Consider the following 14,218-nt stretch of genomic DNA (forward strand, 5'->3'; position numbering starts at 1 on the left):
CTGGAATTAGGTGACAGTGAAGGTCCAAATTATGCTGCAAGGTGGCAAAATTATGCAGTAAAGAATAGGAATTGTGTGTCATAAGGTGAAACAATCTTTAGGTACATTATCGCATAATGTTATCATTATAACAAGTGCTCTTACTGTCTAGGTAAAGGTACACGTCTTTAGCACTTCACCGAACCGCGTGTGGCTCCTTTTATTTAGTAACTTTTGATCTGTTTGAGCAAGAAATCATCAGATAGTGAGTTATGTGGAACACGCCACCGCCTCATAATCCCATAATCCAGTCACCCGGATTATATGTTCCAACTAACCCTGACGGTGTGCTCTGGGTACACTAACGCACATAGCAGGTAGCTCGAATTTTGCTCGGTCTTTTCAAACCCTAATACAGTAAGGTGCACTGGAACCAGGTCTTTGTCCTTAGTTATAGCCCCCTAACGGGGGCTATTCTGTTTGTTAAAGGCCCGGAACCAGAACTATAGTTAGAACAGCAGGCGAGGGCCTGCAGCGAGGGAAAGGGTCTTGAACAACCGGTGTAGCCCGAGGCAGAAAGGCTATAAGGTTATTGGAACGTTCCACCTGGTGAGGGCAGAATGTTTTACATTAAAAAGATAGAAACAGAGAGGCAAGCGCTGGAATTTTGGAGAAGGCTTGCACCAGCAATTCGTGGAATTCACAGAGTCCCATGAAGGCCCCAAAATCCCTATGTTCTATTTAAGGCTAATACTATTATGGCGATTCAGAGTTTCCAGCAAAGGGGGGGCCGAGTTGTGTTTTTTAGGTCGAGCGCACAAGCGCTCTGCCCTGCTGTAATCTATCTCTAGGCTTTTAACCACGCCCACTGCACGCCTATCACTATCACTGGTTCATGGGCTTGCCTTTCAAAAATCTTTTGTTATCATTGGTAAATGCTTTACGTTTGTCCCACTTTGGGGCGGCTTTGTTACCGCCTTGGCCATCGACCCAGTTCCATGGATAATTGCACTTTTCCTGATACGTCTGACTGCGTGTGAACTTCTTTTTCCATTTGTATCTCTCCTTTGCGCTCATCGCTGATGGCAGCCGTGGTGCTTTGAATCGTCTCGCTTATATCAACTGTTTTACTTTTCATTTTCAATTTATGTGGCAAGAAAAGTCCAGTTAGGAATTTACAACGCTAATAACTCTAACTCGAGCAAACGCAAGACCCATTGCATGGCAAACGCTTATTTGTTTTTCCTTATGGCGAGTAACGCCAAGGGGGCCGTGTACAATCCGCTGAGTACCGCTCACTAATTCGTCCCTGGCAAGTGGCGTAAAGATGGCCGCCACAGTAGCCAGTCTGGTGCACAACTGCAAGTGCTGACCACTGTACAGACTTCATAACACGTCCTTTAATGGGGCCGTTAACAGTGAGCATTTCCCTGTTTGTTCAACATCTGTGGCCTAGCGGCATTAACAGCCTCCTGGAGAATATTTATTAAGGGCTGTTGTTGGGCCTTTTTTCATTAACACTTGTAAATTTTCTTATGCCTCAATTTCATCTCTAGCCGACCACAAACCCAGCTTGGCAGAGGCTTGCAATAAAACAAGCACCTTTAATGGCCTCCCTGCGCGCTACTACAAGCAGCACCGAGGGTGGACCAGGCCAGCAGATTCCGGCTCTTGCAGATGGGGTTCCCAAACACTCCTGCATCGTGAAATGGCAGCACTGCGCCCCACTGCCTGGGCCCCCAAGTTGGAGGGCAGAAACCAAACTGGTGCAGTCAAGCGCTTGCAATGGAAAGGCGCGGTGCGTCGAGGCTCCCCGGCTAGTGATCTGCTTGCAACAGGTTCTTTTTGCCCGTCTCGATGGTCCTTCCAGGCACTGGGACAGTGACAGGACATGTCACTTGCAGAGCGCACACAGATCTCAGTGCACACAGACAGCTTCTCATAAGAGACTCTATGGCTGGAATGTTACCAGACCGGCTCCTTCCACCAGGGGCCAGCTCCAAGCTGCAGTTCAAACAATATTTTCGAAGTATTTGGATGGTTTAACGGCCCGCCCAGGGCCCTTCTTTCGTGTGCACATGTTTTCAGGTGAAATTTCTTACACCGTGGGAAGAAATGAACCCCGAATACCTGCTGTTGTGTAGAGTGTTTTACAATCCCAGCTCCAGTGCTTAAACTATTGAGGATAAGTGCTTGACCGAGGACGGTCACATTTTTTAAAGGAGATATTTATGTACGGTTGGGATTTTGATAACCTACGCTTTGAAGGTTATGATTTTGCAAAAGATATTTTTTATATTTTATCAGTTCAGTCTCATTTATGGGCTCGTGTGGGACACCTCTGATCCATTGCTTAGTCTGTCATACAACACAAACAGCTAGGGAGCAGTGACTGAGTGTCACTTGTGGGCTGGTGCGTTTCTCTGGGAATGTCCTTTGCGTTTGTTGCTGATTTCCAGAACATATCTGTCACTTTTAGTTTGGGTTGGCAGGTCTGGTCTAGTGGCTAACTTGCGACTTTAATGTCGCCTGGGCTCACCTCCTGGTTCATCACTTGAGCACACTGTGTGACCCTGAGCACGTCACTTTAACGCTTTGCACACTGGTCCAGTATAAATGGCTAGATTCCGTTAAAGTGTAATAAATAAACAAGGACTAAAATCGATTCATCTTAAATGCACAGCAGTTCACGTGCCACATAGAAGTGTGTGAACGCAACCCGTGTTCTCAGTGAATCAGTGCTGAGTGGCGTGTGCTGCATGCTGGCCCCATGAAAACATTCACTCACTGGGCTAGGAAGAGATGTATCGGTTAATATGGGGAGGCCGGTAGGTCAGTGCTACGTGCATTGCATCAGTCCTGCAGTCAGAGATCGAAATCCAGAGAGAGCACAGACAGACAGACAGACAGACAGACAGACAGACAGACAGACAGATAGATAGATAGATAGATAGATAGATAGATAGATAGATAGATAGATAGATAGATAGATAGATAGATAGATAGATAGATAGATAGATAGATAGGTTTGCCAAGTGCCGGAAAGCTCCCTTAAAAATTAAAGGAGTGCAGATGCAGACAGATAGACAAACACTTTATCTTTAATAATTGTTCCTCGCTTACCGCCCCACCCAACCTTTTAATATACAGCTCGACGCTGTGCTGAAGCCTTATGAATTGATGGATGGATGGAAGTGCGGTGGTGTTGTGGGGAGGTGTGAATAAATCACTCCTAGGGAGCTCAGCCTCCGCGTTATTTTATTAAGGTGCCCATAAACAGAACGACTTCCTTGCTTAATTCGAAGACAAAAAAGTTATGGCGGGGGCGGGCCGGGGTGTTCCTGCTCCTATTGCGTGCCAATGACAGGATCTGACATCAGTAATCGCCCCTTCCACGCCCCGCACACAAAGCGCCGAGGTCACACCTGTCAACAGCCGCTTTCAAGGAGCTTCCCTAAGGGGCACTTGTAAAAACATCAGGGTGAGCTCCGCGGCCTAGACTGGCAAGCTTCAGGCCCTTTGGACATCCCGAGTCCCTACAAACAAGAAGCATCAGACGCAAAAAACAAGCGCTATATTTTTTTTTGTAGGCGCTAGCTGGCATGCCTGTTTGTACTTAACCCTTCTGCCGGGGTGCAAGTGCGCTAAATATATTTAAAAAATCAGGGTTTAGGTAGAATTATATACCATATCTAAATCAATTCGTGTCCGGCTTTTTGGGGGAGGTGCCCCCTCATTGACCCCTGACGATGTCGGCAATGCGGGGTGTGTTTTCTCTTACACAATCCTGGGGGGCTGCTGCCCGCGCCAAGATTTAGTAGCTGTGAGAGCGAGGCCGGCTAATGGGTACACCCCTGAACCCCTGGGAGCCGACGGTAAAAGTGATTACAAGGCGGACCTCAGCATCCCCCGAGTGCGGAGGTTTCATTTTATACAGGGATGTTTCCGGGAGTTGTAATGTGGTGCTTGCTTGCATTAGGCACAATGCGAGGAAGAGGAGTCTGTAAAAACGTCTACCACATAATTAAACAAGCAGTGGCAAACCCAACGTTTCCGATTCGCATTTTTAGTTCTATGCCAAACCTAATGGCTTTGATGTGCTATTGCATGGATGATTAGTTATTATTATGTCCCAGCACTGCCAAGACGCTGAAGCAGGCGGCCTGCAGGCTACCCTGCAGAAGCAAGGACATGCTAAGGGGCCTGTGTGTGCTGGCTCGAGGTGTATAACGACCTTGCTTTGTTGCGGTACCTCTTCATAGTGCGGGGAAGAAGTGGTGACAAGTGCTGGCTCTAGACCTGGGGAACCAGGTTCGAGTCTCGCATCGGCTCAACATCCTGTGATCTTAGACAAATCACTCCATCCCCCGTGCCTTTAAAACGTCTGGCCTTATATAAAGATAGAGCAAAGTCTTTTTCTGAGCTTGGTTGGCTCCTGCGACTTCTTCAATTTAAATAATTGTTGTGTGATGGCTATTTTGTTATGATAATGCTCAATTTGATGTCTCTAGCACTAAAAGCAACAATTATTTTACAATGACGAGTTAGTGGCAAATGTTCTTTCTTCCTGATGACTACCACCCACCCTCCCCTGCGGCGCTTTGATGCAGGTCTTCCTTTGCATCCAGCCAAGGAACAGTCCAACCCTTGTGAGTCAGTGATGGTTCTGTGGCGGTGAATCAGGACTGGGGCTGGAGCTCCACACCAGAGATTTGCCTCTGAGCGGGTACTCACAAACCTGGCACCGCAGGGCGTTCTGGGCAGAAGGCACTTTAAGCAGCAAACACTAGGAGTGAGTTTCAAAAAGGGAAAGAGACAATGTGAGCGGATTGGATACAGATCTTCGGACCATGTGACGATAAATTTACTTATTTTTGTGTGCTTCGCTACTGTGACGGAAAGTGTGTTTGATGCCAAAGATTACTGTCGACGATGGATCGCCTGGAGCTCTGAATGATCCTAACACATGGCTAACTCGTTGAAGTAAACTCTTCAACTGTTAATTCCGTCCTCATCGCCACTGTTGGGCCAGGAATGTCCCCACATGGTGTACAATGAGTGCATACTGCGAGTATCTAGTATCCTGGTTTTTGGATTCTTAGCCCCTGCCTCAGCTAATTTAGTACTGTGCAAAGGTAAACGTCTGTCCATTGACATGAGTGGTCTGGCCATGGCCAAGCAGCCGTAACATGTGCCCTAAACTATGTCCAAGCGGTCGGTGCTGTTGAAGAAGAGACAATCCACTGTCCATTGACATGAGTGGTCTGGCCATGGCCAAGCAGCCGTAACATGTGCCCTAAACTATGTCCAAGCGGTCGGTGCTGTTGAAGAAGAGACTATCACTAAATTGTGTCAGTTGCCAAATCCCACCAGTATGCCAGAGTAGTCTGCACTGCTGACGAAAAAACCTATGCAAGCCTGTGGCACTTGCCACTGTGCGCCCAAAACACTGTGCTGCTGCTGCTGAAACACTGACTAGAAGGGCACCCAAGCAGATCCTACCATCGGTGCTACACTAAAATGCCGTGAAGCAACTCAACTGCCATTCCCAGACTTGTGACCAGAAGGGGACTGCATTGCCACCCTGTCCGGGGAGGACCACGCTGCTAAATCAAAGAGTCACCTAGGCTAGGGGATGAAGAGCTGTACAATCTGTGGGCCAATCCGCTGATGGTGCAAAGTGACCCAAAGAGGGCCACCAACTAAAGGCAGCTCATGCCTGGCACTGCCTTCAGACACCGCTGCATTATCCGTTCCGCTCGAAAGGAGTGTAGCACCTGCACAACACATTTGAAGCTGGCACATCTTCCCTGCCACAAGAGGATCAGGTCTGAAAAGGATCAATTCTGCTACCCTTATGCTGAAACCTACACTGGGGTACCTGTGACTATGGGAGATGGTAGGACCCAATAGTCCTATATCATTTTTACTGTATATTTGAGCACTGGGATGGAAAAATCACATTATCACGCTGTTGGGTGTCTGTGGTTTGCTGATCCTGCTGTACCTCACACAATAACCTCCCTGAGAAGCATGTGACTGCTCGACAACGCTAATCTAAAGGGCCATGCGCAAGAGCACAGCCACCAAGACAGGAGCTGAGCCAGGTCACAGAGCCTGACTGCATGCTTTTGATCTAAAACACACCAAAAGAAAAATATCTTAACACAATATATCAATTTAATGCACCCCGCAGCAGTAGTTCTGTGCTGTATCCTTCTGATAGTTTAGGAGAGAGGTGAGAATGGTATGCCAAAGGCAAATGACCTCTTCTGCAGGGGAATCCAGGGCCGGGAGATCAGCTGAGCTGCACCACTGAGATGCTTGTTCTACTTTTCCAGCAGCTCCTTCCCTGGGTCAGATAGAAAGGATCCAGTCAGCGAGAAGAGCAGTCATCAGCTGTGAAGCTCCCATTGACTGTTGTGTAAATAAAGCTTGGATGGTAGTAACATTTGCAGAGACCGAGTGGTGTCCCGGGAAGCTCTGACTTCATCATCAGTGTCATAGTGTAAGGTTATGGGGAGAGAGGCATGATGTGGAGTGGGGGCAATAACACTACAGTAGAATTAACGAAGAGATAAACTAGAGCTGTAGACAGCAATCAGTGCCTGCAGCTACTGCTGGTGTGCGGCAGACACAACAGATGTGCCTGTGTGTGCGTGTGTGAATGAAAAGCAATGGGAATGCATAGGAACTTCCACAATTCTGCAGTCTTTGCTTCTTTTAAGCAGCTGCTTCAAGAGCTGTCGAAACTGCACATGTAGCAACATAGAATACTAATTTATAAGGAAAATGGGGTTAGAAGAGAGATTAGTCTCCACCAATGTAATGTGATGGGAAAAGTGTACGCATCTGCGAAATGGCATGGCCCGGCCCCATAATGTGGCAGACAACCCAATGCTGGAAGGAGGCTTGCACTAGTGAGCCAATGGCATAAGTACGCTGGCCTCAAGACATTTTCTGTTTGGTTTTTTTCTCCACGTGTATATTGTGCGTGTAAGTGGAATGTGTGTAGTAACAACGAGTTTCCCCAAACAGCTAAAGCTATCTGTTGTCAGACCTAAAAACAGAGCATGAACCGAGAGCTAAATGGTTCCAGCAATTCGTGTGTTTTTTGCTAGGGAAACAAATCTAGTTAGAATCACAAGAACTACACAATGCGGGCTGTTTGTGCAGTCCATGTAGTTCCCACATATCTCGTTTTACCAGACAGAAACACACAAAGTACACAAACTCTGAACCCTTGCAGTTTCTCGTGTTTGCCTGCAAAGCATATATGAGTGTTTTTGTTGCCCAATTTCGCTCTATTGTCCAACCTTAAAAAAAAAACGTCTTTCAGATATTTTGCTACACATTGTAGCCGAGCACTCGCAATTGCATCTTGAGTGAGTTTCTGCCACATTCAATATACATGAAAGGAGAGACTATGTATACAGTGGTATTTGCATACTTTGCATCTAGCTTGCGAATAACCGATCGCTGAATAGAGAGTGGGATTCTGTGACGTCAAATTAGAGATTACATCTTTGTTGCAGAAGCTATGATTACACTTGTTAGTTGGAAAAGTGATCACATCTACAAGGTGGAGGGTAGTGATTATCTGGGCTGTGAAGGTTTTGATTACATTTGTGTGCTGAACTTATGATTATATCTGTGTTGTGCACTTTGCGATTACACATGGGTCTGAAGCTGTCATTCCGTGCAGGGAAGGCTATAATTACATCTGTGTGATTTGTCCTTCAAGGCATAGGTGGTGATTCTGCCCATGAAAAAGAAGTTGTGATTACAGGTGCGAGATGGAAGAACTGACTAATCCTGCAGCTTACATTTTACACGTTATCACACCTCATTACTGGTGTAACAATCAAATCTATGTGATTTACTTTGCACAAAGGCAACGATGTGATGTGCAGGAAAAGTGCATTTTAAAGCAACATGAGTGTGGAGGAATGTGCATGGATACAGACAGAGAAGGGGAGGCCATAGGAGGCGCATGCTGTCTGAATGGGGGTGTGGGGATACACTTGGAAGTAAGGGGGCGCTAGAACACAAAATAGGGATTATAACACAGGACACCCTAGTAGGCTGTGGAATGTGCTTTGCTTTTGGCTCATGCAGCCTTCTATTGATGGACAGAGCTTCCATAAGAACAGGGCAGTGGATGTGACTTCACACATAGTTTAACACTCAAAGATATTATATGGGTGGTTCCTTGTGCAAACAGTAGTCTGTCGAAAGCCACATTTTTCTTGTCAAGGTGGTCTCTGAAGGGCAGGCCAGGGCTTTATTTAAAGCAGCGTTTGCCAGTGCTCAGCACTGGCATTTCATTATCAACATTGGCATTTATGAAAATGCACCAAATGATGGCACTGTCCATTTATGAGGTGCCCACATCAGAACAGTTTAGCAATTTAATGCACTTCGTAAATTAGTAATACCAGCATGTCCGGGCCACTCTTACAGCTTTGGGTGGCCTGGAACAGTATTAAGAGTGGATCCCAACCTGTGGCCTGGAGAGCATCCCCATGGAATCCATGACTGCTTAGAAAATTTAAAAATATTAACTAATAAAGTGGCTAATTGTATAATTAATTTTTTTTAAACTTACTGTAAACGCCAAGGAATTTGAAATTAAGGCTAAAAAAAATTACATTTGTATGCTCAGATTGATTTCTGGAAGGAAATCAGGGGCACCAAACCGAATATAGTATGGACGATGTGTGGCTTCAACTGAATTTAGAAAAGCTCCAAACTTCCTATTAAAAGTAACAAATGTATTTTTTCATTTATGTTTGTTTGCAAATTAAAGAAAATGCTATAGTTTGTGTGTTTGATAGAATGCTTGTACCTCTACCTTTTGTGTATTGTTTTGCGGTTCAAATGATCAACAGTGTTTAGGCCTGGCTTCCAGTAATGATTGAGTGGGGGGGTCCCTGGATTCCAATAATGACTCACTGGGGGATCATTGATAAAGTGGGGGCTCCCGGGGCTCAATAATGCTAAAGTGGGGATCCACAGAAGTCGAAAGGTTGGGAACCACTGGTGTGAACCGTCACATTGGGTGGAGCTGGCGGTTAGCAGTTGTTGGTCCCGCCATTTGGCAGCGGCGGCCCCCTGAGAAACACTCTGGCCCCTGAACAAATTAAGCACCAGACACTGCAAATAAACACGGCTCTTGAAGGGGGCCTTCTGGTGGCCCCTGAGCCATAGGTGGCTTAGGCAAGCAGGGGTACCAAACCCCTGAAATTATGGGTCCCTGCTCAGTGTTCCTAGAGGCCCGCACACACTGCGGCGTCACCGATAAACAGCGTTATGCGGTTAATTGTGCGGAGCATGTGGCTATTTATTGAGCTTATCGGAACTGCCTGTAAAATGCAGGGCTGGCTTTTTGGACAGTTGTATGAATATTGTTTCAAAGTAAAGTTCCCGCCGTGGGAAGGAGTCTGGAGCCGTTCTTGAAAGATCGATTCCCCCGCCGCGCGGCATCGCCCCTTTAAGGCGCGCGGGGGTCGGCGTCGAGGTTACTGCCGTTCAAGTCTCACGCGCCCGAGGCGGCGCTGAGCGCAGCAGCCGGCCAGACAGCGGCGCGCGCAGCGGGAGTTCACCGTGAGCCCACCCGGCGGCGGGCTCTGCCTCCCCCTCGCGCTAGGAGAGCAAGGTAGGTGAACGGGGCTCTCGCTCTTCCCTCCGAGGAGCCTGTGGGGCTAAAAAAAAAGCGAGGTGGGTAATAAGCTCAGACAGGCGCTACCTCTCCTTTTGGGGATGGTATCGCCCTTTTAAATTCCCGCAGGCGTGCCGGGCGGTGGCGGTTGACGGTGACTGGAGGAACGTGGCGGTTCGTGACGAGCGTGGCTGGCGCGCGCGCGGGGCTCGAGAACCTGCGGCAGCCCCGTCAGCGGGGGGCGCTCTCGCGCCTCTTACCCCGGGCGGGAGGGCCGAGGGCCCGAGTGGCGTGTGGAGGCCGCATTATCTCTCTGTTTTTGAATGACTTAGTGCCATCGAAAGAAGATAGACCCGAGTGAAAGTGCAAGAGGGAGAAAAGAGTGGCGCGTGACTGAACGGAGGTGGGACGTTAGCGGCGCGTGACGCAAGAGGAAGAGCGCGTGACGCAGGAGAAGGGCGGCGGCGGCAAGGAAGGGACACATGAGAAGGGAAAACAGGGAATGACGTTAGTGACGAGGGCCTGGTACAGGCAGGGTGACCAGAGCTGTAAAACAAAAAACTGGGACGGGCACACACGGAGAAATAGCATTAAATGCCCCATTACCCGCCAGGGTAATTTATATCTCGGGGCTCGGCAGCCCGGATTCAGACCTCCTCAAACCGTGCCCTGCTGCTTGCATGGGGAGTCAGGCAGGCAGGAGCGTTTCAACCAGTGAACTTCTGTCCCCAGTTTCTAGGAGGGCCGGTTAAAATGTCAGCCTGAACAACACTGTGACGACCGTGCAGGTTCAACAGAGCTTTCCTCAAAATCCGGGACATTTTAGTGTTTTAGAATAAAGTGCCGGGACAGACCGTCAAAAACTGGGACTGTTCGGGCTAATCCGGTATGTCTGGTAACCCTAGATATTAGGAGAATGCGAGAGAGGAGGGCGAGTCATGAGAAGAGAAGCAACATAAGTGTAGGACATGATACAGTAACACGACACAAGGGGACAGGAAGAAGGCCTTGAAAAGACAGAGCACCGCAAGAGAAGTGAGATAAGAGCGCAGGGGAACCACATAAAGAGACCCCCACTTTAGAGAAGGAGCACACTTGTTGCTTACATGCCAACACTGGAACTGCAGAAGGAGGGAGCTTAAAAAAAAAATATCGGGGGAATGTATTTTCCCCATTGGCTTGAATTGATGTGTGGACGATTTCAGGCGGGAGAAAGATGGAATTAAAGCTATTTAGGCATTTAATAGCCGGGAGTCTCCTGCTTTGAATCGAGTCTGTTGGTAGTTATGTCATTGATGCTGGAAAAAAAAATATGAGAAGAACTTGATAGGGAATACAAAAGTATGAAAGAAAGTGCTGAGAAAGCAAACATGGCTAGAAGAAGGTGTGACGGCTAGAGTGGCGTGGGAGCACGAGTGGAAGAATGTATGTTCCGAGTAGAAGAGAAGTACACAAGAACTGAAGGCTACTATGGTGACTAAAAGATAGGTAAGAGAATTAGAAAAGTAGACAGATTGGTGTGGAAGCCACTTTAACAACAAATTAAACGTTTTTTCCAGCATGATATTGCTCCAAAGTGAAACATCTGGGCCATCGTGAGGTATGCAGTGGCCTACTGTGCATGCTTGTTGTCACACCACGCCCGCGGTATTATGATAATACAGATGGAGCCACAAGACACTTGTCTAACTCCTCTAATATGGATCACATCGGTACACATCTTGCACTGGTGTGATCACAAGAGTGAGTTCCTGTGCATCATGCCATATTGGGAACACAGTGGTAAAGTAGTCTTCAGAAGGCACACTAACTGGCTATGACGGCTCATAGTTGCCTCTGCCCCCATGAGATGACCTCTCTGGAAGAATTATCGGGTGTCCGCTTGCAGGAGGGTGCAGTCACGCATTGCACAAGGTCACGCTTGCACTGTGAACAGGACTTCTTTTTGTAATCATATACGCTGACTTGTACTGCACCCAGCAACCCCGAAAAAAGGACAGTATGCCCGAACTTTAACTTGGCCTACAATTCCTATAGTGGACACTGGAGAAAAGGGTCAATGAGGTCATGTTTAAAAACAGATTTTTGGGATAGTGTTACTTGTAGACCCCACTAGATAACATTTTGTTGTCTGTCTCCATTGAAAGAAAGCATTTGCAAGGAATTAAGCCTTTGTCGCAAATTAAATCCTCTTTTTCAGAATCATAAAAGGGTTTGGAGATGTTCTTGAGCTATTTTTCTCCTAGAAACTAAACCAAAACATGCATTTGTATAGCTGAATGAGATTAGGTGGTCAATGAAGACTATATTACAAAAATAGATAGGAATTTAAAAACAGCAAGGTGATTAATGGAACACTGCTTGAATTAACTCAGCCACTGGCAATTGCTCGGGCCCCATCCCAAACCATTGTTCAGGGAGGACCTGGCTTGGCAGTTAGGGCTGAGTTGTTCCTATTGGAGCAGGGTCAAGACTGATTTGCATATAACTGAGTCCAAATTGAGATGGCATGGTGTACAAAATAACAATGGTTTGGGATGCAGCCTGAGTAATTACCAGTGCCTGAGATTAATTCAAGTATTCCATCCATCACTGTTTTGGGTACTTGTTATAGCGCCCTTAGTTGGACGGTTATGCCCAGATGTGTGGGCCCCATGCACGCTGTCTCACTGGAACTAAGTTGTACCTGGCTGATGAGCCCATAATTAGGGTGAAACTGGTCATGGGTTGCTTGTGTTCCAGTTCCAGGAGGACCTGGCTTGTCAGTCTGGGCTAGACTGTTCCTGTTGGAGCAGGGTCAAGTCTGATTTGCCTATAGCCGAGTCCAGATTGAGGTGGAATAGTGGGCAAAATAACAATGGATTGGTATGCGGCACAAGTAATTACCAGTGGCTGAGATTAATTCGAGCATTCCATCAATCACTGTTTGTATACATATAGGTAGGAATTTAGTCATCTGTCCCTAAGCTACAGATAGGTCAAGATAAGATGGATCTTGGAGACAGTGTTGTTTTTAGTGCTAGGATCTAAACACTTAAATAGCTTGAGTTTCAGAATTTCAACAGTAAAGTGATATGCATTTTGCCCCGTTGTGTTTTGAATTGTCCTCCATTCCACACTATAATATTTCCCCACCTTCATTCTTTATCATAAAGCTTAACAAAACATCAAAATATTCCTGCATAGCTTGAGCCCTCCTTCTGATCACAAATTCCTCTACAATGCGTTTAAAAGTATATTTTTTTCTGAGCATCATGAATTCAACTGTTTTACCAATCAGAAATCCCACAGCTCCATTTATCATATTTATCCAGTTTCTGTCCATAACAATTTTCCGTATTCTGCATGCCACGAATTTCCCTATTAATAAATAAGCATATTTCTTCAGCATGAATTCTCATGTTTTTGCCATCATGAATGTTAGTAATTCTGATCACTTTAAATTCACCTTTACTGCACAGCATGAATGCCTTCATTTCTTTACATCACAACTTTTCCAGAGCCTGCCATGTTCTTTGCAATATCACTGAAGCTCTCCTGGATAGCTAACAGGCAAATTGGAGGTAGTATTGTAAGGCATTTCCTACTCTTCTTGCTTGAGAGATAGTTCGTATGATCTCCATTGCACCAATTAGCAATGTTAGTAGCCACTTTCAAGTAGCGATACCATAAGAGGCAGGCCACAGAGATGCAACAGTCCCAATGTGGGCCAGAAAGAGAAGCCTCTCAAGGGGGAGGAAAAGCCCAGGACATGTTGCACAGTACCAGTGGAGCATGTGCTTTCTGGATATCTCTAAACTACGCTTTCTTGTCAGATTTTCCAGGTCTTCTCTGAAGTGTAAAATACCAATTATAGGTAGATGTTACGCTTTACAAACTCCATCTAGCAATCAGATTTCTAGAATGTATATTAATCATTATATGTGCCCACCTCCTTGCTGCTTTACTGTGTGGAGGCTTGCTTCAGACAGAAAATGAACACACAGTAGCAATATAAAACAGCCACCTAGCTTAGCCAGTAAAATACAGATTTTGTTTCAGGATATTGTAAAATGATTGCTTTGCCAACATATAGGAAATGGAGAAGCAAAAGGGGTTGAAGAAACTCAAACGTGAGGGATGTAAGTTGTCAATTCGTTACAAGTTTAGTTTTAATAGTTCTAAGATAGAAAAGTAATTGGCATTGAGAAGCACAGTTCTTGAAGTTAGAAGCCATTGTCTTAGGCTTTATCTCAAACGGTACGTTACCAGCTAGGATGAACTGTTCAGTGTTGATTTGGAGAGCCAAGCACAAAGAAAGTAGAGGTGAAAAGGGCTTACCTTCCTCTTGTTGCGGTGTATGTCTCCGATGGAGTTGGCCAAGCTGTTGGGCCCAAGTAACGTCCTTGTGCTGCGAGGCCATTCAGTGCTCACCAGGCTGTGCTCACCCATCAGAATCTTGCGGACGTTTTCTGCTCCTGTCACTCGGATTAGGGGCCGGCCCAACAAATGCGTCTTAAACACATTACCATACTTTTCTCTTCTAGATGATTGGAAACCCGATCCCTACAGACAAAAAGAGGACGCTTGTGAATGATA

General features: G+C 46.4%; 1 protein-coding gene across 1 annotated transcript in view; it reads right to left on the reverse strand.

Annotated features, from left to right (window-relative positions):
- CYP26B1 (cytochrome P450 family 26 subfamily B member 1) overlaps positions 1–14,218 on the reverse strand; it is a 75,376-nt gene that overhangs the window by 47,991 nt on the left and 13,167 nt on the right. Inside the window, exon 2 of the mRNA XM_069205589.1 lies at positions 13,961–14,185. Coding sequence (XP_069061690.1) covers positions 13,961–14,185 — 225 coding nt within the window. The remainder of the gene's footprint in view (positions 1–13,960; positions 14,186–14,218) is intronic.

Source organism: Pleurodeles waltl, chromosome 1_2 (genome assembly GCF_031143425.1).
Source record: "Pleurodeles waltl isolate 20211129_DDA chromosome 1_2, aPleWal1.hap1.20221129, whole genome shotgun sequence".
NCBI lineage: Eukaryota > Metazoa > Chordata > Amphibia > Caudata > Salamandridae > Pleurodeles > Pleurodeles waltl.